Genomic DNA, 24099 nt, shown 5'->3' on the forward strand with positions numbered 1-24099 from the left:
AATCATAAAATCATTTAGGTTGGAAAAGACCTTTAAAATAATCGTGTCCAACTGTTACAGTTGCACTGCAAAGTCCACCACTAAACCATGTCCTGAAGTGCCACACCTACACAAATCCCCCCAAGTATGGTGACTCAACCACTTCCCTGGGCAGCCTGTTCCAAGACCTGACAACCCTTTAGGTAAAGAAGTCTTTCCTAATATCCAATCTAAACCTTCCTCGATGCAATCTGAGGCCCTTTCCTCTTATCCTATTGCTTGTTACCCAGGCAAAGAGAACAATACCTACCTCATTACAACCTCCTTTCAGGGAGCTGCAGGCAATGATAAAGTCTCCCCTGAGCCTCCTTTTCTCCAGACTAAACAACCCCAGTTCCCTCAACTGCTCCTGGTAAGACTTGTGCTCAAGGCCCTTCACCAGCTTCATTGCTGCTTCTGTTTTGGTAAAGGACAAACACAGCTACATCTCATTCAAGTGAGAGACTGCTTTTTTAAAAAATATGCCATTTACTGCATTAAGAGATGCTTGTCATTCCCAAAATTATACAGGCAAAGTGTGTAAGGGTTATGGAACACAATATTAAAAAACAAGTAAAAAAAAAAAAAAAGAAACCTCACCACTGTTTACTGCACTGAGATAGACTCACTGCCTTGCCCATGCTTTCAGCCTGTGTACTAATCTACTGTTGCCAAGTACTGTAGCCGAGGAAACCAAAGCAGTTATTTTAACCAGCAGCTCCCAAAGTGATGCAGGATCATAACACAGGTTCACATCCAGGTCCAGTCCAGGATGTCTGCAACCTCCTGTACCTGACAGATCTGTACTACAGGATACCTGTCTGATTTACAGAAGGTTTTTCAGCTTGGACAGCCAGACCCAGAAAAGAAAAAGTGTGAGCAACCCAGCAAGAAAAAAAAACAGACAAGGCTGAAAATTAAGAGCATACCCATGGGGGTAACTCTTCAGGAATGGCAACTCATGTGGAAGAAGTTGTTCTTTCACTTGCCCCAGGGCTGCAGCAGTCCTCAGAACAAGATGGGAGATATTAGTGGCTGCCTCAGTAAAAGCAAAACTGCCACTTCCTGGAACACCAGGATAGAAAGGAATTCTACCCCTTCCAAGTCCCTGTTATTCTGGAAGATTCACCTGGTCATGTACCTCTTTACCAACAAATGGCAGCATCTTTCAACTGTTACCGCATCCAACCAAAAAAAATTCAGAACTTCAAGATAAACATTTCCATGGTCAAAGTCCCAGCCATATAGCACGTAATCCAAGAGGAGATCTTAATCAAAACCTCTTATTTGCTTCTCTGCGAAATCAGTCTTTCCAGATACTGTATTCACTGTCATCAGGCCAATTCTGTGATTTTATCAGTATCACTGAATATTACAGTCTGTTTCTAGGAAAACAAGTACCTTCTACACAGGAGCAAGCTAGAATAACAGCTCCTGTACCTTGCCCTGAAAAGACTTAATCTATATTTCTGGAGTAACAGGAGGATCCCAAGAGTTGACTGTGCTGGAGGCTGAAATCAGCCTGACTGGGAGGGAGTGGCAAAAGCACCCTATTGTGACTGGTCCAGAGGCTCCATGCATCCTCGGCATAGACTACCTCAAGAGAGGGCACTTCAAAGACCCAAAAGGGTACCGATGGGCTTTTGGTATTGCTGCTTTGGAGACTGAGGAAATTGAGCAGCTGTCCACCTTGCCTGGTCTCTCAGAAGATTCCTCTGCTGTGGGGTTGCTGAAAGTTGAAGAACAACAAGTGCCAATTGCGACCACAACAGTGCACCGGTGGCAATATCGCACCAACCGAGACTCCCTGATTCCCATCCATCAGCTGATCCGTAGACTGGAGAGTCAGGGGGTGATCAGCAGGACCCGCTCGCCCTTCAATAGCCCCATATGGCCAGTGCGAAAGTCTAATGGAGAATGGAGACTAACAGTAGACTATCGTGGCCTGAATGAAGTCACGCCACCATTGAGTGCTGCCGTACCGGACATGCTAGAACTTCAGTATGAACTAGAGTCAAAGGCAACCAAGTGGTATGCCAGTACTGATATTGCCAATGCATTTTTCTCAATTCCTTTGGCAGCAGAGAGCAGGCCACAGTTTGCTTTTACTTGGAGGGGTGTCCAGTTCACTTGGAACCGACTGCCCCAGGGGTGGAAACACAGCTCTACCATTTGCCATGGACTGATCCAGACTGCATTGGAACAGGGGCAAGCTCCAGAACACCTGCAATACATTGATGACATTATTGTGTGGGGCGATACAGCAGAAGAAGTCTTTGAGAAAGGGAGGAAAATAATCCAAATCCTGCTGAAAGCCGGTTTTGCCATAAAACGGAGTAAGGTCAAGGGACCTGCACAGGAGATTCAATTTTTGGGAATAAAATGGCAAGATGGACGTAGACAGATCCCCACAGATGTGATCAACACGATAACAGCAATGTCTCCACCAACTAATAAGAAAGAAACGCAAGCTTTCTTGGGTGCTGTGGGGTTCTGGAGAATGCACATCCCGAATTACAGTTCGATTGTAAGCCCTCTCTATCATGTGACCCGGAAGAAGAATGATTTTAAATGGGGCCCTGAGCAGCAACAAGCCTTTGAGCAAATTAAACGCGAGATAGTTCATGCAGTAGCCCTTGGACCAGTCCGGACCGGACCAGATGTAAAAAATGTACTGTACACTGCAGCTGGGGAGAACGGTCCTACCTGGAGCCTCTGGCAGAAAGCTCCAGGGGAGACTCGAGGTCGACCCCTCGGCTTTTGGAGTCGGGGATACAAAGGATCTGAGGCCAGCTATACCCCAACTGAGAAAGAGATACTGGCAGCCTATGAAGGGGTTCGAGCTGCTTCGGAAGTGATTGGCACTGAAGCACAGCTCCTCCTGGCACCCCGGCTGCCCGTGCTGGGCTGGATGTTCAAAGGCAGGGTCTCCTCTACACATCATGCAACTGATGCTACATGGAGTAAATGGGCTGCACTAATTACACAACGAACTCGAATAGGAAATCCCAGTCGTCCAGGCATTCTAGAAGTCATCAGGGACTGGCCAGAGGGCAAAGATTTCGGAATGTCACCAGAGGAGGAGGTGGTGCGTGCTGAAGAGGCCCCACCATATAATAAACTGTCAGAAAGTGAAAAGCAGTATGCCTTGTTTACTGATGGCTCTTGCCGTATTGTGGGAAAGCATCGGAGATGGAAGGCAGCCGTATGGAGTCCTGGACGACAAGTTGCAGAAACTGCTGAAGGAGAGGGTGAATCGAGTCAATTTGCCGAGGTGAAAGCCATCCAGCTGGCCCTGGACATTGCTGAACGAGAAAAGTGGCCAGTACTTTATCTCTATACTGACTCATGGATGGTGGCAAATGCCCTGTGGGGGTGGTTGAAGCAATGGAAGCAGAGCAACTGGCAACGCAGAGGTAAACCCATCTGGGCTGCTGCACTGTGGAAAGATATTGCTGCCCGGGTGCAGAACCTGGTGGTGAAGGTACGTCATGTAGATGCCCATGTACCCAAGAGTCGGGCCACTGAGGAACACCAGAACAACCAACAAGTGGATAAAGCGGCTAAGATTGAAGTGGCTCAGATGGACTTAGATTGGCAACATAAGGGTGAATTATTTTTGGCCCGGTGGGCCCATGACACTTCAGGCCATCAGGGCAGAGATGCAACATACAGGTGGGCCCGTGATCGAGGGGTGGACTTAACAATGGACACTATTGCCCAGGTTATTCATGAATGTGAAACATGTGCTGCAATTAAACAAGCCAAGCGGTTAAAGCCTCTTTGGTATGGAGGACGATGGCTGAAGTATAAATATGGGGAGGCCTGGCAGATTGACTATATCACACTGCCACCAACCCGCCAAGGCAAGCGCCATGTGCTTACCATGGTGGAAGCAACCACCGGGTGGCTGGAAACATACGTTGTGCCCCATGCCACTGCCCAGAACACCATCCTGGGCCTTGAGAAACAGATTTTGTGGCGACACGGCACCCCAGAGAGAATTGAGTCAGACAATGGGACTCATTTCCGAAATAACCTTATAGATATTTGGGCCAAAGAGCATGGCATTGAGTGGGTATATCACATCCCCTACCATGCACCAGCCTCTGGGAAAATCGAAAGGTACAATGGGCTGTTAAAAACTACACTGAGAGCGATGGGTGGGGGAACTTTCAAGCATTGGGATACACATTTACCAAAGGCCACCTGGTTGGTCAACACCAGAGGATCTGCCAACAGGGCTGGCCCAGCCCAGTCAGAACTTTTACATATTGTAGAGGGGGACAAAGTTCCCGTGGTGCATATGAAGAATTTGCTGGGGAAGACAGTCTGGGTTATTCCTGCTTCAGGTAAAGGCAAACCCACTCGTGGGATTGCTTTTGCTCAGGGACCTGGATATACTTGGTGGGTAATGCGGGAAGATGGGGAAGTCCGATGTATACCTCAAGGGGATTTGATTTTAGGGGAAAACAGCCAGTGAACTCAATTGTATGCTGTTGCCTGCTATGTAATGCTTTTATAGCCCATCAACTAGATGTCTCCAGGTCACCAGCGACTGGCCCTGACTTCCCTCCAGCCATCATCCCAACAGAGAATGAACTTGGAACATCATGGACCGAATGGACTCGGCAGCATTATAGGGATTGGTCCATGCACTAAGAAAATGATTTTTTCCTCTTGGTCTGTATGTATATGGATGTATATATGTGGGAGAGCGATGGTATATTGAAAATGTGGGATCTGAGCACGACGTGAATGGTATGGAATAAGGGGTGGATAATGTCCTGGGTTCAGCAGTAGCAGTCATGTTTTTCCTTTGTGTTAACTGGTGCAGTGCTGTGTTTTGACTTCTAGCTTGAGAACAGTGTTGGTGAAGCCGATGTTTTCGGTTGTTGCTAAGTGATGTTTACCCTGACCAAGGACTCTGTGAGGCTCATGCTCTGCCAGGGAGGAGGGGAAGCCAGGAGGAAGCAGAGACAGGACACCTGACCCAAACTGACCAAAGAGGTATTCCATACCACAGCACGTCATGCCCAGGAGGTAACTGGGAGTTAGCTGGAAGGGCTGGGGAGACTGCAGGGTAGGAGCAGGTATCGGTTGATGCTTGGTCGGGCTGAGGGGGGCAAGTTATGTCGGGTGGTGCTGAGGTGTTGTATTCTCTTCCCTTGTTATTTCCTTTATCATTATTATCATTGGTGGTAGCAGTAGTGATGTGTGTTATACCTTAGTTACTAAACTGTTCTTATCTCAACCCGTGGGAGTTGCATTCTTTTGATTCTCCTCTCTGTCCCTCCGGGGAGCAGGGGGAGGGCAAGAAAGGGGGGGAAGTGAGCGAACGAATTACCTGACTGGGTTTAAACCACGACAGGTGATTTGGCTAGCATAGATTTGGTTTGACATTTGAACAAGGGATACGAAAAATTTCATGTTATAAAAACCCAACAAGCAGGAGCGTCCTTGACTATTAATGATGGCTTCATCCCAGAGGCTCAACACAAGCTTACTGCTCTAATATTCCATGAGAGGAGCCTCAGCTAGAAAACAATGGCAAAGAGCATTGCCTGCCTAAGACTGGAGACTCTCAGCTTCTGCACATCAGGTTCTAGAAGCGGAGAGAATAACCCTGACATTTCCCAGTGGTTTCATGACTGCGAAAGTGGCTGTGCTCTTCAGTTCTCCACCTTCCCCAGTCTCTTCCGATACTCATCAGCTGACAACCCATGTGGTCACCTGTCCAGAAGGTTTCAGATTCACCAGTGAACGCAGAAGGAAGGGAAGCTGCCTGCTGAAGTCCTGGATTCAAGTCTGAACATGTAGTTAAACAGTATAAAAACAAAACAGTGCAACCAAGGGACAGTACCCAAAGTATAAACTTATTAGAGAAGGCAAAACAAAACAAGGAGCTCTGTAAATATGGGAACAAATATAGCCTTGTATTCACACTGCCCAAATTTTACTCACATGCAATGTTTCAGCAGTTCTGAGTGAGGCATTATTTTAGGTATCTTTCAAAGATAACCTCTTGGCTCATTTTACAGCTTTTATGACTAGAAGAAGCATGCAACCTACAAAGAACTCAAAACCATGCATGACAAATTCCAAAAGGGCAGTTCAGAAGTCCTTTGGGAGACACAGTTCCCAAGGTAGCTAACTATCATATCAGCCAGTCTCCAGAAGTGTATTTTAAATGGTTCCTGAGAACAAAAGTTCACTCTGGAAGGACTCTTCTGGCCCAATTTAAGATCAGAACAATCAAGGTATGTTAAATAATAATCTTCCTTAAAACTTGAGACAAAGTTTCAAAAATACACAGTTTCTCCAACACTGCAACCCCCAACAGGCTATAAGCTCTCTGCTACTTGCTCTTAACATCTTCCTTTTTTAGCATTCTACTTGAAACAAGGAGGCACAAAAGTACAAAATGTAATCAGTTCTAAGTAAGGTTACGTTTGATGGCTTTGTACTGGAAAATAACTGCGGTGCTTGAAGGTAGTTGACATAGTTTCAGGCCCTCAGGACCTCAGTACAAAAGGTGTGAGAAAAGCAGAATAGAAAAACAGGACCTGGGGATGGGGAGTATCTGGGACTAGCAGATGTCCAGGGTGGGCAAAGATAAACTAATTGGTAAGTAAAAGGACAGGATGATTGCTATGCTTGAGGTGTTAATAAACCCATTAAGCTGGTGTAAGCATCTACTAGGGAGTATCCTGGACTAGCAGATGTCCAGGATGAGAGCAGTTAAACTAACCGGTAAGTAGAAGGCCAGGATGATTGCTATGTCTGTAATGTTAATTATGCTTGTTGGTAAAAGTAAACGACCCTTAAAGACCACACTTTTGTATGCATGCCAGAAACTTTCTGGAAAATGATGTAATATGCTCAGTGGCCATATAAGGATGGCCTGTATAGCAGTTCGGGGCACACCTTAGGAGGAGCTATCCCCCGTGTCTCCCGGCGCAGCAATAAAGAACTTGAAACTCTGTTGGCGAGTTTGTTCCTGGAGTTTTCTCCGAATCACAACTTTAGTGGCTCAATACCGGATTCCCACAGGGTTTTGGTTTTTTTTTTTTCTTTAAATTCAAACTCAGATCTCTGCAACAGGATCCCAATTCCAAATTAGGGATCCCACTAAGTAATGCAGAAGCAATTACAGTCAGAGACCAATCAAGCTCTACCTCCCAACAGACAAAAGAACACTTTAAGATGGCAACAATATGCTGGTGTGATATTTAAAGTTATCCATGATGCACGACTCTAAGCCATAGGAAGGTTTTTTGGCTATTGCAATTTGTTCCAAGCCACTTCAGATAACACACAGGATAACACAGCTCTGATTGGCCAATAACCAGCAGGTCAAGTGTCTGAAGCACTGATTCTCACCTTTTAATTACACAACAGAGAAACGCAAGTTGAGTACTCCTTCCAGCTGCATGCCAACAGCACACAGCCCACCTCAGCTCTAATCTTAAAATACAGTGAACCCTGGAGAGCAAAAGACGTCAGAAGACAACATAAATTAAATAAACCTTGAGGGCATTACAAAGTAGTGATGGATTTCACTGTAAGGTATCAAGGGAAGAAAAGCATTTGGGGAAATTACTCTGGGAAGAACTGACATACAAAGAGAAGAACTTAAATTCCATCAGCCCTCTCCCCAGCAGAACAAGTTTAGGCCACGTTTTTATATAACAGGATGCTGGAAGAGTTCACAAATGCCTGGAGGAGGGGAGAGAAACAAAAAAAAAAACCCTGTGGTTTGTGGCATGCTTTTTACCTTTGTGTAGGCCTTCCCTGTGAGCTGCTCAGAGAAAGGAAACCAACAGAGCCTCATAGCATGCAAAAGGGGTTTGATGTGGACAAGCTCAAGCCACACTGCCCATCAGTACCTGAGCAAAAAAAAAACCTGCATCACTCCAGTAAAGTCTACCCTGTATGTTGCTGCTATTTCTGCACAGAGGCGACAGTGATGGTTCACTGTGGGCTCAGTGCCTGCCAAAGCACAAGTAAAGGGGTCATGAAGCAAAAGTATGAAACACAACAAGGCTTTGATTGTGTTCTGTGAGGGAAATGTAGAATCACATATCTACTACAACTATGCTTCGCGCGTATACTTCTCAGTAAAGCTATTAACAGTAACATTAGAATGAGCATACACCTTCAGAGCTGTGAGTTAGTTGAGGGAAAAGCATGTTCCCTAGTACCACACCTTCCCAGTGTTGTTATTGTTGGGATACCCAGAGGCAGGATGCACATTCAACACAGGAGTCCCATTCCAGTACCCAGTTTAATAAAAACATAAGGAGGACTTAGACCATTAGTGAATGTTTCAGCTTTTTCAGATACTTTTTTTTTTTGCTTTAAGAAATAATTTTGTTGGTGCTAAAGTACCAGCACAGGTTGCCCAGAGATGTGGTAGATGTGCCATCCTTGTAGGTACTCAAGGCCAGGCTGGATGTGGTCCTGGACAACCTGATCTAGTTGAAGATGTCCCTCCTCATTCCAGGAAGCCTGGACTAGATGAGCTTTGAAGGCTCCTTCTAATCCAAACCATTCTAGGAAGATCTTTACACTGTCCTCTACAGGAAGGAAAAAAAAAAAAAGCAAGCCTTTGCATGAACACCCTTGAATTTGTAAGCCATTCACACTGGGTTGTTGGGTTTGTTTTTTTTTTTCCCTATATAATCATAGAATGGTTTGCACTGGAAAAGACCTCAAGATCATTTAGTGCCAGCCCCCTCCTATGGACAGGGACGCTTCACACTAGACTGTGTCACCCAAGGCTCTGTCCAACCTGACCTTGAACACTGCCAGGGATGGAGCATTTACCATTTCTCTGGGCAAACTGTTCCAGGGCCTCACCACCCTCACAGTAAAGAACTTCTTTCGTATGAAGATAGGCTTAGAAAGCTGGGGCTGTTCAGCCTGGAGAAGAGAAGGCTGTGTGGAGACCTCACAGCAGCCTTTCAGTATCTGAAGGGGGCCTGTAGGGATGCTGAGGAGGGACTCTTCATTAGGGACTGTAGTGACAGGACAAGGGGCAATGGGTTAAAACTTAAACAGGGAAAGTTTAGATTGGATATAAGGAAGAAGTTCTTTACTGTGAGGGTGGTGAGGCACTGGAATGGGATGACCACGGAAGCTGTGAATGCTCCATCCCTGACAGTATTCAAGGCCAGGCTGGACAGAGCCTTGGGTGACATGGTTTAGTGGAAGGTGTCCCTGCCCATGGCAGGGGGGTTGGAACTAGATAATCTTAAGATCCTTTCCAACTCTAACTATTCTAATTCTGTATCAATGGGACATGACTCTTACGGGGACATGACAATATATATATGGGACATATCAATGGGATATAACTCTAAATATTCAATGCTATATCCTATATCTAATCCTATATATATTCTGATCCTATATCAATGGAGACCAGGTTTTGACTAGAAGTGTGAATTGTACAATAAGAGGATCCCATTAATATTGATTTGTTTAAACCACCATGAACACAGCTAAAGAACTGCAGTCTAAGGAACAATTTATGTGGTAAATTACAAGAACTGAGGTGTTCAGTGCTGTTACTTGAAAGCAGTTTTTCTGATTTTATGACATATGTAGGTAGGCCACAGAGATGCTGACATGAGCAGAAAAAACAATTTGATAATAAAAGACCTTACTGTAAGTTTTTTCAGGATCTTATTTCAACTCAGCTGAGAACAGTGTAACAAAAGTTGACTCAGCTCAAATCAAGCCTGGACTGTTAAAGTCTACAAGCCAAGCAGGTTTGGTGTTGGTCTGGGTTTTTTTAATTCTATCAAAACTTCTTGTAGGGCAATTATTTCACCTCTTAGAAAAATGTACGTTCTGCTGAGCTTGTTTTGCAGTTCACTTGGTGAAAAGTATTTTTCCCTGTGCTAACAGGACAGCCTAGAAAAGAAAGTCTCAATTAGCAAACCAGTGAGCATGATGAAGGCTGGTGAGCCTCCTATTAAGATTCAAGAGATCTGGACAGCAAACTTACACTGGATTAAGCTGGGCTTTATTTTTTAAACAAAAAGACAGCACATTCGCCTGAATAATTCTGCATAGCAGGGCTGGAACAGCTATTTGATATTAACCTACCCTGTTATGGCTAAGTACTTAATTATAGCAACATAACTAGCTGAGTTCTCTAGGAGAGAATCAAAACTCCCAAGAATCAAATAAGGAAACTAGAAGTCTTTCCACAGAGCAGCACACAGTTCTACCACTAACCACAAAACATTAAAATACTTCAGGCATGTAGAGAAACCATGAATACTTCTTACACTGAATACTACTTGTTTGTCACCTCAGCAGTTCTTACTGTTTCAGGCAAAGATGCAAATAAAAAATGTTATTTCCTCTCCAGCAAGATTAATGTTTGTTTGTCCCGGTGTTGTTACCTGGCAAGAGATACTAATCTCCTTGCTACCTGGAAAGACCATTAGTTTTAAGCCACGGCACTGACAATCAGACATAAACCACACATTTTTAGCGAAGGCAAGATTTTAGCCATTACAACCAAGTAATGCACTCTAACGCAAACATGTGAAATCTAAGCTCAGAAGGCTGTAAGAGCTGCAAGATACACTTATTCAAAGGGAAAAAAATAAAACTCAGGCACTATACCCCCCAAAAAAAGAGTGTAGTGAAAACAGACACCTCTCTAACTACTGAAGGAAATTCCTCAGCTCAAGCTGCAACATTTGGACACCACATGCCAAGACACTGTTTATGAATGCCACCTCAGCTCAGGAGTAGAACAGTACAGGTTTTCATCTACTGTCTTGATGAAGAGAGGTCACAATTCATGCTACAAGCTGATACCTAGAGAAGGCGGGAGCTCTGCTCCTCATCTAACACACAATTACTGATAAACTGAACATCCAGAAAATAAAGAGTATCCCATGGAGATAAAAAAAATGATCAGCTGACAGAACTGAAATTACTTAGTGCCATTGCAATCAACTTTACACATCTTAAAACTAAATTAGTCAGAAGAGCAAAAAAAATATTTTGAGGCAATATTTAAAATAAAAATACAATTATTTTGCCTTGGGTGAAATGATGACCTTTTATTAACCCAATTCTTTGGGGCTTATTATCAGGAAGAGAAACTGCAAAGCTTTTTCAAAAGTCAGCATACATTTTCAAGTCCAAAACCAACAGAGTCCATCAAAAGGTGCTCACATCCAGCAAAGCTCCACTGTAAAGAACATTAAGACATTGTCTCTATGCTGGGAAATACGACAGCACATAATTTATCTAGAATTCTCTCTCTTCAAATCATCCAGTCCCAACCATGACAACCTGAAGCAACACCAGGGCTAGAGAGGTCTCCTTTCATCCAGAACTAGGGAGGAGAGGATGGAAGTGGGGAAACACAACCTACCTGTACCTGTCTCTGCTGTAACAACCCACGGAGTCCTTGCTTTCCAAATACATTCACCCACCTCACTCAGTAAACCACCTTCCCAAAAACAGAGCTCTATGTAACACAGCTTTCTCAGTTCATCCCAAGCCATCCCTAGACTGTGCAGCCTGCATTAAACTACTTTTCCACTTGTATTCCCATTCCATTCCTCCTCAGTATTCAGAGCTGCAGCAGGCCACCAGTGCCAACTCACCAGAGGAAGCAGGCTTGTAAAATAATCCCTTTTATTAAACCAAACATCCCAAGCCAAGGCAATGCATAACCAGCTACCACAAGCATCAGCCTGCCAGAAACAGCACAAAACACAAAAATCCAAACCCACCCCTGAGAAAAAAAACACAAAAGAAACTCTTTCAGATAAAAACAGAGACTGTTAGATCAGTAAGGATATGGAGAACCAAGAACCTGTGCTTAACATGCTGTTCACAAGACAGTAAGTCCAAAATCTAGCAGGAGAGACACCATTGTACCCTCTAATCAGCTCACATGTGATGTTAGTAAGATTAAAAGGGTACTTTTAAATACTGCTATATCCTGAGATGAAGCCAAAGGCTGATTCCAAAGGAAGTAAGCCAAACAGAAAATGGACTTTTAAGTGTATTTGCAATTTTACAGTAAGACTTAACTACAACAGCCAGGAGGAAATTGGGCTTACATTATCTCAACACAAGGAAAAACAAGAACTTTAGAACAAAAATGTGCTAATCTCAGTTAAGAAGCCAAGCCTCAGGAGAAAAGGCTTCAGGAAGTGCTACAGCCTTGTCACCACCATTTTCTTTTGTTATTGCTTAAATATTTTTCAAAACTTTAATAATCTCAATCCCTTCCTCCTTGGTCCAACCATTCCCTTCCATTGACTTTAACAGAATCATCTTACATTTTATTAATTTCTGAAGCAGGCAGGAGCAGTCTTGACCATTCAAATCAATGTGTCTCTGCCACAGAAAAATGTAGTTCTTAATTAAATTCCATTTGTGATAGAATGGTATCCCAAAATTTCTAATACAGATGCATAGGCTTCAACTTTGTGTATACAGAGTCCAGCATCCAGTTACAGCCCAATAATTAACTCAATTAACAAAAAGTGCAACAAATTTTTAGTTTAAGTCAGCTCAACTTCAATTATAGGTAAGAATTCTGCTTTTTATTAGCCTTCAGAATGTCAGAGACCTTGACCTCCCATGCCTGGGAAGGTGCCTTTGAATCCCCACCAAGTCAATATCCCTTAGGAAAAAAAGAGTGTAAGCAAAGCCCTTGGCAAGGCTTACAGGTACATTTTCCAGGTTTCTGATCAATGCTTAAAAAAAAAAAAAAAATCCCTTTTTTGTGTTGGTATCTGAACTAGATGATAATGCTCTAAGAGCATGACTAGAGTATCAACTGCCTACTCCTTTGCAATAGTGGTTACAGAACCAGAACAGCCTCCGTCCCACAACTATGTACTTACTACCCTGAGAAACAGGCTGCTCCTATTCAAACCGGCTCACCTGAAAGCCAAGGAGAATTGGAGCTTTTGTGGGACACAACCAAGCCATCCTGGCACAGGTAGCCCAGAGAATCTGTGGCTGCCTCATCCCCGGGCAGTGTTCCAGGCCAGCCTGGGCAGGGCTTGGAGCAACCTCATCTAGTGGAAGGTGTCCCTGCCCATCACAGGGGGTTAGAACTGGATGACCTTTAGCTTTCCTTCCAACCCAAACCAGCCTGCGATTCCGTGACAAGCACTGAGGGAGATGGGCCAGCTCAGTAAACAGTCATCTTCACTATCGGCGTTTCTTAAAAACTAGACTACCCATTGCTGTGTTTAATCCACAGTCCTCAGTTACTTACAGCTCTGAACAGGTAAACAGTCATTTGCTGCCACAGCCCAGACAGCTCAAAAATGGTACTTTAAATACCCGCCTCCACTTGGGCATGGGAAAGCTGTGAGAGATGGAAATAACATGAATGTATGCTCAAATATGACATAATGTTGCCTGCTCAAGCAAGGCAAAACCTTCACCCTTCAGCTCAATAAATTATAGATATAAAAGAGGAGACAAACCAAATTGAGCTACCATGACAGATCACACTTGCCCAAATTAGTGCAACCAAAAAACTTCATGGAAGCCTTAACATTTCCAGTTTCTTTTCCAAGAAAGTAGAGAAGCTATTGAAAAAGCACAGGGACTGCACACACATGACCTTTCAGAGATAAAGACTCCAAGCATGTGTTACCATCTAGTTTCTCTTTTCCATCAATAATCTTAAAAACGGAGTAATTTCACTGGCACTATTTTATCAGGAGCTCAGGTACATAGAAAGTGAGGAATAAAACACTTATGTGGAAGAAACATGCCAATTCCCAACCCATCAAATGTTACATGCTTTCTAGTCTATGTATCCCCCTCAAATGAATTTTCTGGCCTTTTATGGGCCAGAGTATGGGTCTGAAATAACAGGAAAAAACCTCTTCTTTAAATACAAGGTTAATTTGTTTTGTTCTTAACCCAATCCTCAACGTGAAGAGAGCCTTAATTTGCCTAGAAAGCAGGGCAATCAGGCTGAATTATACCATCCCCGCCACAAAGGTGCTACCAAAGAAATGCAACCACTGAGGAAGAAAGCAGCAGGATGCCAAAACTTTGATCTCAAATCCCAGCTTAACCATGACCGTTCTGATCTTAGAAAAATCATTTAGCCTACAATACCTCAGTGCTGTATGGATGGATATAATGCTTTAAGTATTACCTATTCTTTGTAAGTCCAATGCAAGTGAAGCTCAGCAATTACAAAATCAAGTTAATTCACTGATTAATCGAACCCAAGGTATGCTTTAAGAGTAAAATTATACTCTGCTAGTAAGCCAGGTGAGCTTGCCAAAGCTACAGTGGTTAAGGTATTTTCATATCTGCTCATGTTTCCTACCTCAAATTCAACAACTCAGTCATGCTTTCAACACAAATCATCATTCAGCACGCAAACATTTTTACCTAGCAAAAATATTAATATTTCATGGGTTTATTTATACAGCAACCCCCACAAAAACTAGCTTAATAGGCAGCCCATTAAAAGTACTTAAAGGCTGCAGTTCATGTTGAGTGAAATGCAAGCTTTGAAGTCTCTCTAGAAACAGGTTAGCAACCAGCATCGTTTCAGAAAAAAGCACTTCAAAACACATTTTTGGAAACCAGAGCAGACACCACCCCGTGCTACTCTTTTTATAGCTTGGCATGGAGTTATCTAGATAACAATTAAAATGTTGATGGCAAGATTTAAGTGGCTCAAAACATCAACATATCAAGTGCACAAGTAATTTTATCTAGAAGGAAATTAATTTCTCAGGAAAATGCACCAAAACACATGACTGATTCTATCTTCTGATTATAGTCATAGAATCCCAGACTGATTTGGATTGGAAATGACCTTAAAGTTCATATAGCTTCCCACCCCCTGCCATGTGCAATCTTCCACTGGACAAGGTTGCTCCAAGCCCTGTCCAACTTGGCCCTGGTTGATGGTTGCCAGGGATAAAGCAATTACCGCTTCTCTGGGCAACCTGTTCCAGTGCCTCACCACTCACACAGTAAAAACTTCCTTGAATCTAACCTGGACTTCCCCTGTGTAAGTTTAAAGCCATCACCCCTTGCCCTACCACTACAGTCCCTGATGAAGAGTTCCTCTTCAGAATCCTTGTAGGCCCGCTTCACATACTGGAAGGCTGCTATGAGGTCTCCACGCAGCCTTCTCTTCTCCAGGCTGAACAATTTTCTCAGCCTGTCTTCATACAGGAGGTGCTCCAGCTCCTGACTGTCCCTGCGGCCTCCTCTGAATCATTTAAGCTGACTAGCTCTGACCACTATCTCCACGAACTACAGAGTATCCTTCTAATGGGAAAGGAAAGCAGAAAAGCACAACTGCCCCATGACTTCTACCTTCCAACGTGTTGAACAACCTGAAATGCAGAAGAGTTCCATACCTACAGGAGCAGGCTGTGCTAGGTCAAGCAAGCTATTCACTGACTTGATGCGAAATCAATGACAGTGTTTGATACCAGTTGGAAGGGATGATATTTTTTTTTTAAGAATTCTAAAAACATGCAGTGCTTAAATATTGGTGTGGTTGTACTTTAAATTGACAGTCTACAAGTAATCTCTTAAAACCAGAAATTTAATTATTTTGGGTTTGGGTTTCTTTTTGGTTTGGGGCATGTGTGTTTGCTTTGTTTTTTTACATTTTTTGTTTCCAACTCTTCTTTACTGAATATTTGTGTTAAACAGCTTCTCTCAACATTCGCCCTACAAGCTAGGCTCCTGTACCAATCAACCACAAACTCCATACTCCTGTTCCTTCAGATTTAGGAGAACTACCAAGCAAAAAGCGAAGACTTGTTCAGCAGTTTGCTACACTAACAAATCAGCAGATACTGAATAATGGGATCACATTCACACTGGCTAACAAAATAAGCATCTCTTTTCTCCATACTTTATGGCTCCAAAAGAAAGGTTTCAAGTAGTTGTTTCCCCTGGCTATTCCCCACCCATTTTAAAATGCAATTGTCACTTTTTTGGTATTGTCCAAAAAAAGCTGGCAGATGCTCTAGGGTCAAAATGAAAAGATATTATCTGTTACTGTCATTTGTATGTCACCCATTTCCTCCGCTGTCACCACCAATGCAAAGGAAACATCTGATCCTCTTCCCTATCACCCAATGTGCCACCCAATGTTTAAAACACCATTTTACCTAAAATATCACAAGTTAAATAGTAGGGATACAGGAAAGTCAATTATTATAATTAACTGCACAGAGCAGCACTCTGAGAAGTCATCTTTACATCAGGAAGCACCCATCAGATCTGTGGTACGGCAGGTGACTTGACGAGTCTAAGACCAGGTGACAGTGCTCTTTACAGGCTGACAAACAAATAAGGCTGCAGACAGGCACTTTTGGAGAGAAAACTCAATATGAAACCACCCCAACATGACCTACTTACACCTGGGACCTCACCCCAGGAAAAAGATCCCCCTTTGGCACTGGATATCAGACAGCATTAAAGCTAGACAAGACCAACAGCCACCAAACACCAGACATCAAGGCAGGCTTTGAAAGCGTAAAAAGAAAACCACAAGTCAGCCACAGCATTCAAAAGACAGTGGAACTCTCATGAGATATGCAGAACCAACATAAGGGCTTATACTTGCTGAAAATAAAGTGGGATGCAAAGTATCCCTTCATCTTCTCCCTGCACACCCATGCCCCACTCTGTGTTTATCTCATTAAAATAACTATTCCAGCAGAAAGCTGAGACACAAGACAATAAAAAAGTCCACCTCACAAAAATAGCAAAAAAACCCAATAAGCACTTGAACTGTGAAAAGAGAAGGGAGGGCCCACACAACTGGAAATATAAAATAAGAAGAGCTTGCCTTTTTGGCAGGCTGGTGGCTCACAAGCCACCACCTCTGGGCACAGCTTCCAAGACTCTCTCAGGACTGGAAGGTGCCTCCCTGGCAGGGAATCCCAAAGGTCCCAAGGAGGTGGAAAAAACAGGAATGGACAAGTTATTCTTAGAGCAAATATTAGAGCATTTTATAAGCCTGACAGATGATGCATCAGTACTCATTTATAACATCTATCATAAGTGTTTTACTAAACTGCTTGCCCTCAATTAAAACATTAAGTTAAATAAAAACCTAAGTTATTTGTGGATTTTAAGCCATGTAGCCACTAACACTTACTGGTTCAACACTTCCCTTGATGACAGCAACCATTAAGTCACTGCCATCTGCTGTCTCTACAACGGATGAGAAATGAGTACAGATTTTTCCTGACCACAATGCCACTTGGGAAAACACCATGAGAACTAACCCAGCCTGACATTCCTGGACTTTACAACAGAGAAGACAAGAATTAAACAGATCTCAACACCAAAACAGCTCACAAATGATACTTCCCTCAAAAGGCTTCTTCAAATTCAGCAAGAACCATTAGGGAATTAATGAAACGTGGGGCTACAGAAAGACTCTGAGCTGGCATCACGTTTTTCTACCTGAGTTAAGACTCAAACCACACAGGGCAGATGCTTGGGAACAATGCAAACTGCCCAGATAACCTCCCGAAATGTACTAAACCAGGTCTAATACCTGTATATCTAGTTTAATGTACACACAAGCACTGGGAACCAACCACCTCTGCAGCTGAGCTCTGGGTGGAGGTGCAGATCTGAACCTGAAGAAGCTAGTCCTCTCGGGTCACCACTGCCACCAGGGAAGCACCTTTCCTCAGCAGTGTACAGTTGCCCTCCCCAGACCTCCAAGAGCAAACATGGTTTCCATTGGAAAGGACCTCAAAGCTCATCCAGTTCCAGCCCCCTGCCATGGGCAGGGACATCTTCCACTAGACCAGGTTGTTCAGAGCCCCATCCAGCCTGGCCTTAGTTGGAATAACCCTTAAACGAAGCCATCCCGGACCTACCCCGCGGGGGGCGCTACGGAGGCGGCCGCGCAGTCTAGAGGTGCCCGTGGAGCGGCCGCGGGCAGAGAGCGGCTCCGTTCACGGCGCCGCCGCCCTCCCGCCGAACCGGCAGCCTCACACGAAGCTCCGCAGCGGCAGGGCCACAGGGCGGGAAGCGCGGCCAGCGCCGTCCTACATACAAAGACCGCTCCGTAAGACAAAACCGTGAAGTAAACGGGAGCGGCGGCCCGAGCCGCGGTAGCTCCGCTGAGGACGCAAAGCCCCGCTCTTTGTTCGCCGCCGCGGGTAGGCCCGGCCCGGCGCGGCTCCGGCCCTCACCTCACGGACATCCTGTAGGCACTCGAGGACGGCGAGGTTGTTGGCCCAGCTGTGCTTGGAGCAGAGCCGCACCACGTCCTCCCGGCACACCGCCTCCTCCGACAGCTTCCACCCGCCGCCCGAGCTACCGCCGCGGGGACCTCGAGGGCCCACCGCGCCCGGCCCCGCCGCCGGCCCTGCCGCGGCCGGACCGCCACCACCGACGGGGACCGCGGGAGGAAAAGGAGGGCCGCCCCCCGCGGGCAGCGCCACCAGAGCCAGGAGCAGAAGGAGTACAGGGCCCGGGCAGCGGCTCCGGACACGTCCACACAACGCCATCTTGAATCCGCCACCTCCAGCACGGCCGCCCGCCCACATAGCGGCACGCACGCCGTATGCAAATCAGCACGCATATGACATCACTCCGCCGCCCACCGTGGGACACGCCCCTTTCCGGGTGATGTCACGAGACTTAGTCTGGCCCCGCCCACAGAGCGCTCCTTCCTCCCCGTTCCCCGCGCCTGCGTTCCAGCCTCGGTCCCCGCATGGCTCCTCCCGCCGTTGCCTCGCGAGGGCCGGGCGCCACCGCATTCGCAGTGTTCCGCCGTGGTAGCCCCACTGCCACCGCAGCGCGGACACCATTATAACCCCACCGCCACCGCAGCCCCGGCTGCCGGCATTACAGCCCTCCTGCCACCACAGGCCCAGCACAGCCCGTCACGCAGGACAGTGCTTGCCAAACGGCTGAGCCCGCACCGGTGTCAGAAGACGCAAGGAGCCGTGCTGTGGGGAATGCTCACACCTCTGGGAGGGCAGCCCGGCCCCATGCCTCCCACAGCCACGTCCAGAACCTTTGGCCAGTTTTTGCCCCAAATCTCTCCGTTCCTGCCCAAGAAATGGAGTTGGCAGTGGTGTTCTCCTCAGGGGTGGACAGTCAAAGAAGTATAGAATCACAAAGTGTTTTGGGTTGGAAGGGATCTTAAAGCTCTTCCAGTTCCTACCCTGCCATGGGCAGGGGCACCTTCCACTACAGCAGGTTGCTCCAAGCCCCGTCCAACCTGGCCTTGAACACTGCCAGGGGTGGGGCAGCCACAGCTTCTCTGGGCAACCTGTGCCAGGGATAGGTGACACGACTCTAGAGCCACGTGTGGGAGTTACAATCAGGACATGGTCCCTACTCACAAAGTCGTTAAAAGCCTGAAGCTCTTGGCTCCCGCAGTTATGAAACAATGAATTAAAAATACTAAATAGCTGCTCAGAGATTAAAAAAAAAAGCATAATCTTGTCCTCAAAGCAGGATCTACAATGGCTGATCCCGCTGTAGATGGGTTTTGCAGTGTCGGATCCCACCTGTAGGCGGGTTCTACAATGACTGATCCCATTGTAGGTGAGATCTAGAGGTTTCTCCTAGGGCAATAAGAGGGAATTTGGTACTGAATTTGGTGGTGGATCATGTAAAAGATCTGTCTGCAACCGTGGAACCTCTGTTGGAGCAGTGTTTTGGTAATGGCACAGCTCCCTCTGTCCCAGCAGCTGAAACTCCGAATTTCACAATAAACACCTGTATTGGGTCAGTGGCAGCAGTGGGACACAGGTCCACCACCAGCTAAGCAAACACAGCTTTTGGGGTGCCCTCGCAGTCCCCCAGCAGCAGCATCTTACCATGCCATCTCCCACCACTCTCCTGGGATGGGCATGCCACAGAATCTCAGCTCTGCTTCCAATGGCAGATAGCAATAGGGAGCAGGGATAATCCTACCTCAATTCCTCTGCCTGGTGAACTCCAGGAGCAGTTTTTCCTGGATGCCAGGGCACTCTGTGGGTCTGCCCTGGCTGGGTGAGGTGCAGTGAAGCAGAGCTGTAGAGCTGCTCCCTTCCTGCCCCAGGTTGCCGCATCCTGCCTGTACAAAGCCCTTCTTTTGAGGATGCCACCAGCCATTAACGTACACCAGGAGCTACCAGAACACCGTGAGCAATTTGGAGCCAACTGCAGGCACCAACCAACCACTAGCTGCCTCATTCACAGCAAGGTAGCAGGGTGTTGCATTTGAGTGTCACACGGGGACACAGCCCTTAGGAAAGTGGCTGTGTGATGGCACCCATGGGCTGCACAGCTGGGAACACTTGAAAACAAAAGCCAGCATAATCCAGCCTGTGCTTTGCAGCCTCTTTGGCTCGGTGGAAGTTATTCAAGGAGCTAACCCAGCACAAGAGCTGGCTTTGCTCCTTCATCCATGGCAGGACAGGGACAGAGGGGAGCAGTGGATCTGGGTTGCAGCTCTCTTCTCCTTCCCACACCCTTGGGAGCTCTCTGGAGACTAATTTGTTTTGTGGAGCAGCCTGCATCCTTCTGCAGAGCATCCTATGCTGAAAAACTTCCTCTCAACTTTGGATTTTACCATCCTGTGTAATCCACCATTAAATAAGCATTTCATAAAGGGCCCTATGCTCACCATGTCCACACAGCAAGTCAAAAAAGGAAGAGGTATTTCTTTGCATATAGCGACATCTCTGCCCATGCAGTAACCGCTGCAGCTCATTGCAACTGCTGCCCCTTTCCCTCATCACAGGCTCAATGGAAATTCACTTGTTGCCACTTTTTAAGCATGTTACCATCAAGGCTCTTGGATGAGTGCTGCATTAAGTGCTCGCAGTGGTCTGCTTTGTAGTGGGGACCACATTTAAGTTTCACCACTTCAAGCAATAAAAATGCATTTATATAGCCTCAGCTTTGCAGGGTGAGGATGGAGTGAGCTGAGCTGCTGGGATGCCTCTTGCTCCTTCCCAGCAGTGTCATCATTGCTTTGGGGAGCAGAAAAGCTCTTCCTCTTTCCAGGCAGAGGAGCTGCTCCAATTTTCAATTGGATGCAGACTACTTGCTCCCATGAGGCCATGGGCACTGCTCTGAATCACAGAGTGGTTTGAGTTGGAAAGGATCTTAAAGCTCACCCAGTTCTAACCCCTCCCACGGGCAAGGACACCTTCCACTAGACCAGGTTGCTTCAAGCCCCATCCAAACTGGTCTTGAACACTGCTAGGGACGGGGCAGCCATAGCTTCTCTGGGCAACCTGTGCCAGGGCCTCAGCACCCTCACAGGTAAGAACTTCTTCCTCATGTCTAATCTCAATCTGCCCTCTTGTCAATTTAAAGCCATTTCCCCTTGTTCTATCCCTACAGGCCCTTGTCAAAAGCCCCTTTTCAGGTTTCTTACTGGCCCTTGTTTTAACCAAGAGCTTGCCTTTGCTTCACAAAGCATTGGAAGGTCCAGCTTGTTACTGCCTGTTGCTCCCCATGTATTTATGCAGTTAACTCCAACCTTTTATAAAAATAAGTATGAGCAATTTTCCAGTCCTTCCTCCAACCTGACACAGTTCTTTTCCAATTCTGCTTCTGCCTTCATGAGCACTTGCTGCTGCAACTTGGCTTGACGCCTTTGGAAGCCCCCTTCTGAAACCTCTGCTGCTAGAAAAGCACCAGATTGGACATGGTGCAAGACTAAACCCCTGGACCCTCAAACTAAATTATGCTTCATGGAGTGGGATAATCACTGAAATCAGTTTGAAGCATTTTTTTAAACCGGCTGTTACCTGCTGAGTTTCCTCCAAGGATTAGAACAGCATTTTAGGGCATAATTCCCCAAACTCCTCTATTTTTTTTGCTATTTAGAGGTCCTGTTTTGCAATAAATAGGGTAGGAACAATGTCCTGGATGCCGTTGGTGCTACCCATGAACTCCATTGCACCAGGGCATCAGTTTCTTACGGACATGCACCGCACAGCACCCAGTGCTCTGTGACACCAGGGCACCTGGAGCTCTGAAGCTGCCTGAGCACAGCCCATCTCTTTGAGCAAAGAAACATTTCTGCCTTTCTCAGCACCATCTTTAAATATCTTTCTCTCAAAAGCAAATAGACAATGATAAATATTGTTCCCTTAAGTCAGGGAGGCTGTTAACATCAATGTGCTTGACTTCGCAGGCTGAGCACTCGCATGGGACAGCAGCGGCCCCACTGCTATTGCTACAAGCCCTTCTGCTTGATTTTGCAGGCACCTCTGCAGGGATTAGAGATGCAGCTAGGCTTGAACAGTGCTTAGGCAATCAGCCAAGTCACAGCATAAATGGGAAAAATCTTTACTGAAGATTTGCTACTAAAAAAAAAGTGCCGTCGTGGCAGGGAGACCATGCTTGCCTCTCCCAGCAGTGAAATCTCTTCTTTCACGTTTACTCATTCTGGCAGTCTATGCAAATCAAACTGAAAACTATGTTTTGCTTCTTCATTCCTTCGTTTCCCTTCTCCCTGAACTCCTTTTCCTCCTATTCTCTCTTTCGTAAGCCAGTATTTTAAGGAATTTACTACCTTGGTAGAACATCTGCTTATCTACATTAGCAGAAAAGCTTACTGCATCTCCTTGCAAACCAAAAAGGAGAACTAAAGGAAATCCCACCAGGATGCTCTGGCTACCTCAGTGTAGATTAAGCTGTTTCACTTGCTGCATTGCTTGATTTTAATCCAGTTTGGTTCAGGACACATAAAATGGCTGCTGTTCTGCCCTCCAGGAAGCAACAGGCACCACCAGATCCAAGAGAAGTGCTAGCAGGTCCTGCCTCACATGCACGCATAATCACGGAGGGGTCACTTCTTCCCTCACACTTTTTTAGCACTACCTTTTGTCATTTGCAACACTTTGGATTATGTTTGTTGAAATTCATGCCCGAGTTGCTCCAAACTGAGGGCTAAATCACACAGGTAGATGCAAAGTCCCGATGGCATGAGGCCAGGCACAAGCTGGCTGCCTCCTCACCCTTCCCTGCCTAGGCTTTTTCTCACTGCAGCCTAATGCAGGATCATACCTGTTAGAGACACATGCAGAGGACAGACCTTCTCTGGAAAACTTTGCTTCCTCCAACTCTGTCTTCCTCTTCCTTGCCAACTCTCCTCCACAGGGAGCTGTGGGGACTAGTATCATCCCTGGGTTTCCTGCCAGCTTGCCACCACAGCCTGCTCTAGCCAGTGCTGTGCTGTTCCTTGGATGTGGTGACACAAGAATTCAAATTAGTAAAAAAAGGTGAAACAAAAAACAGCCTGGAGACAAATATTAAAGCATGGCTGTGTACAGCTAAGAGCAGGAGCTGCTGTGCTGCCCAGCTTTACTTACTGCCTCACACCAGATTTACTACAGGAGTTTTCAAGGGGCCACTGTGCTCCTCAGTAACAAAATCATCTCCGAGGCAGAAATACCCACACAGTGACTTAGTGCCTAAAACACCAGTGAAGCAGCTCTGCCATGGATTGTGCAGAGACACTGATGCTGTCAATCTGGGACTAAGGAGAGGGTTTTGAGGTTCTCCACATCTCACATTTGAATTTTTTAACCCCTTGGATGTGAAAATGGAGATAACATGAAAGTATCATCTCCCATTATAATTTTAATGGCATTTAAGTTTGTACCTCTTATTCCTGTAGGGCAGTATAAAATAGAAAACAAGTGCTACCTGAAAAATTCAAAGCTGAGAGGTCTTTTAATTCCTTCTCCTATGCATGATTAAAATTTTCCATATTTCTTGTGTGAAGAATGGGCTGACGGTTGAAGATGAGACATTGATGATGCCTGAAAAATGGCTGAGAATGAGCAGCTCATCTCATTGTACTGTTGGCCCGCTTCTCAGTTTTAGCTGGAGAACTTCTCACGCTATTCTCTATACTAACCTTTTGTTCCTGATCATTTTTAAATTGTCAAAAAGTCAGACATCAGCAAGTTTATTTCCGGTTAAAAGGCTGACTCTGCTCAGCCCTTCCCTCTCCCCACATCTGGTCAGGGCAGAATGGTTCAGTGAGGGCTCTTGGCTCACTAAACACCTTCCTTATTTCAGTCTGAGGCTGAG

At 45.7% G+C, this 24099-nt stretch overlaps 2 protein-coding genes across 2 annotated transcripts in view; one reads left to right on the forward strand and one right to left on the reverse strand.

The window, feature by feature from the left end:
- LOC130602382 (uncharacterized) overlaps positions 1 to 4560 on the forward strand; it is a 100266-nt gene extending 95706 nt beyond the window's left edge. The window contains exon 2 of the mRNA XM_057415198.1: positions 3101 to 4560. Coding sequence (XP_057271181.1) covers positions 3101 to 4501 — 1401 coding nt within the window. The 3' untranslated portion in view covers positions 4502 to 4560. The remainder of the gene's footprint in view (positions 1 to 3100) is intronic.
- GLG1 (golgi glycoprotein 1) overlaps positions 1 to 18627 on the reverse strand; it is a 93229-nt gene extending 74602 nt beyond the window's left edge. Inside the window, exon 1 of the mRNA XM_057415182.1 lies at positions 18237 to 18627. Coding sequence (XP_057271165.1) covers positions 18237 to 18593 — 357 coding nt within the window. The 5' untranslated portion in view covers positions 18594 to 18627. The remainder of the gene's footprint in view (positions 1 to 18236) is intronic.
- Positions 18628 to 24099: the final 5472 nt, after the last annotated feature.

The sequence above is a fragment of the Pezoporus wallicus genome, unplaced genomic scaffold, assembly GCF_028554395.1.
Source record: "Pezoporus wallicus isolate ANWC-B61680 ecotype Strahan unplaced genomic scaffold, APGP_CSIRO_Pwel_v1 contig_7896, whole genome shotgun sequence".
NCBI lineage: Eukaryota > Metazoa > Chordata > Aves > Psittaciformes > Psittacidae > Pezoporus > Pezoporus wallicus.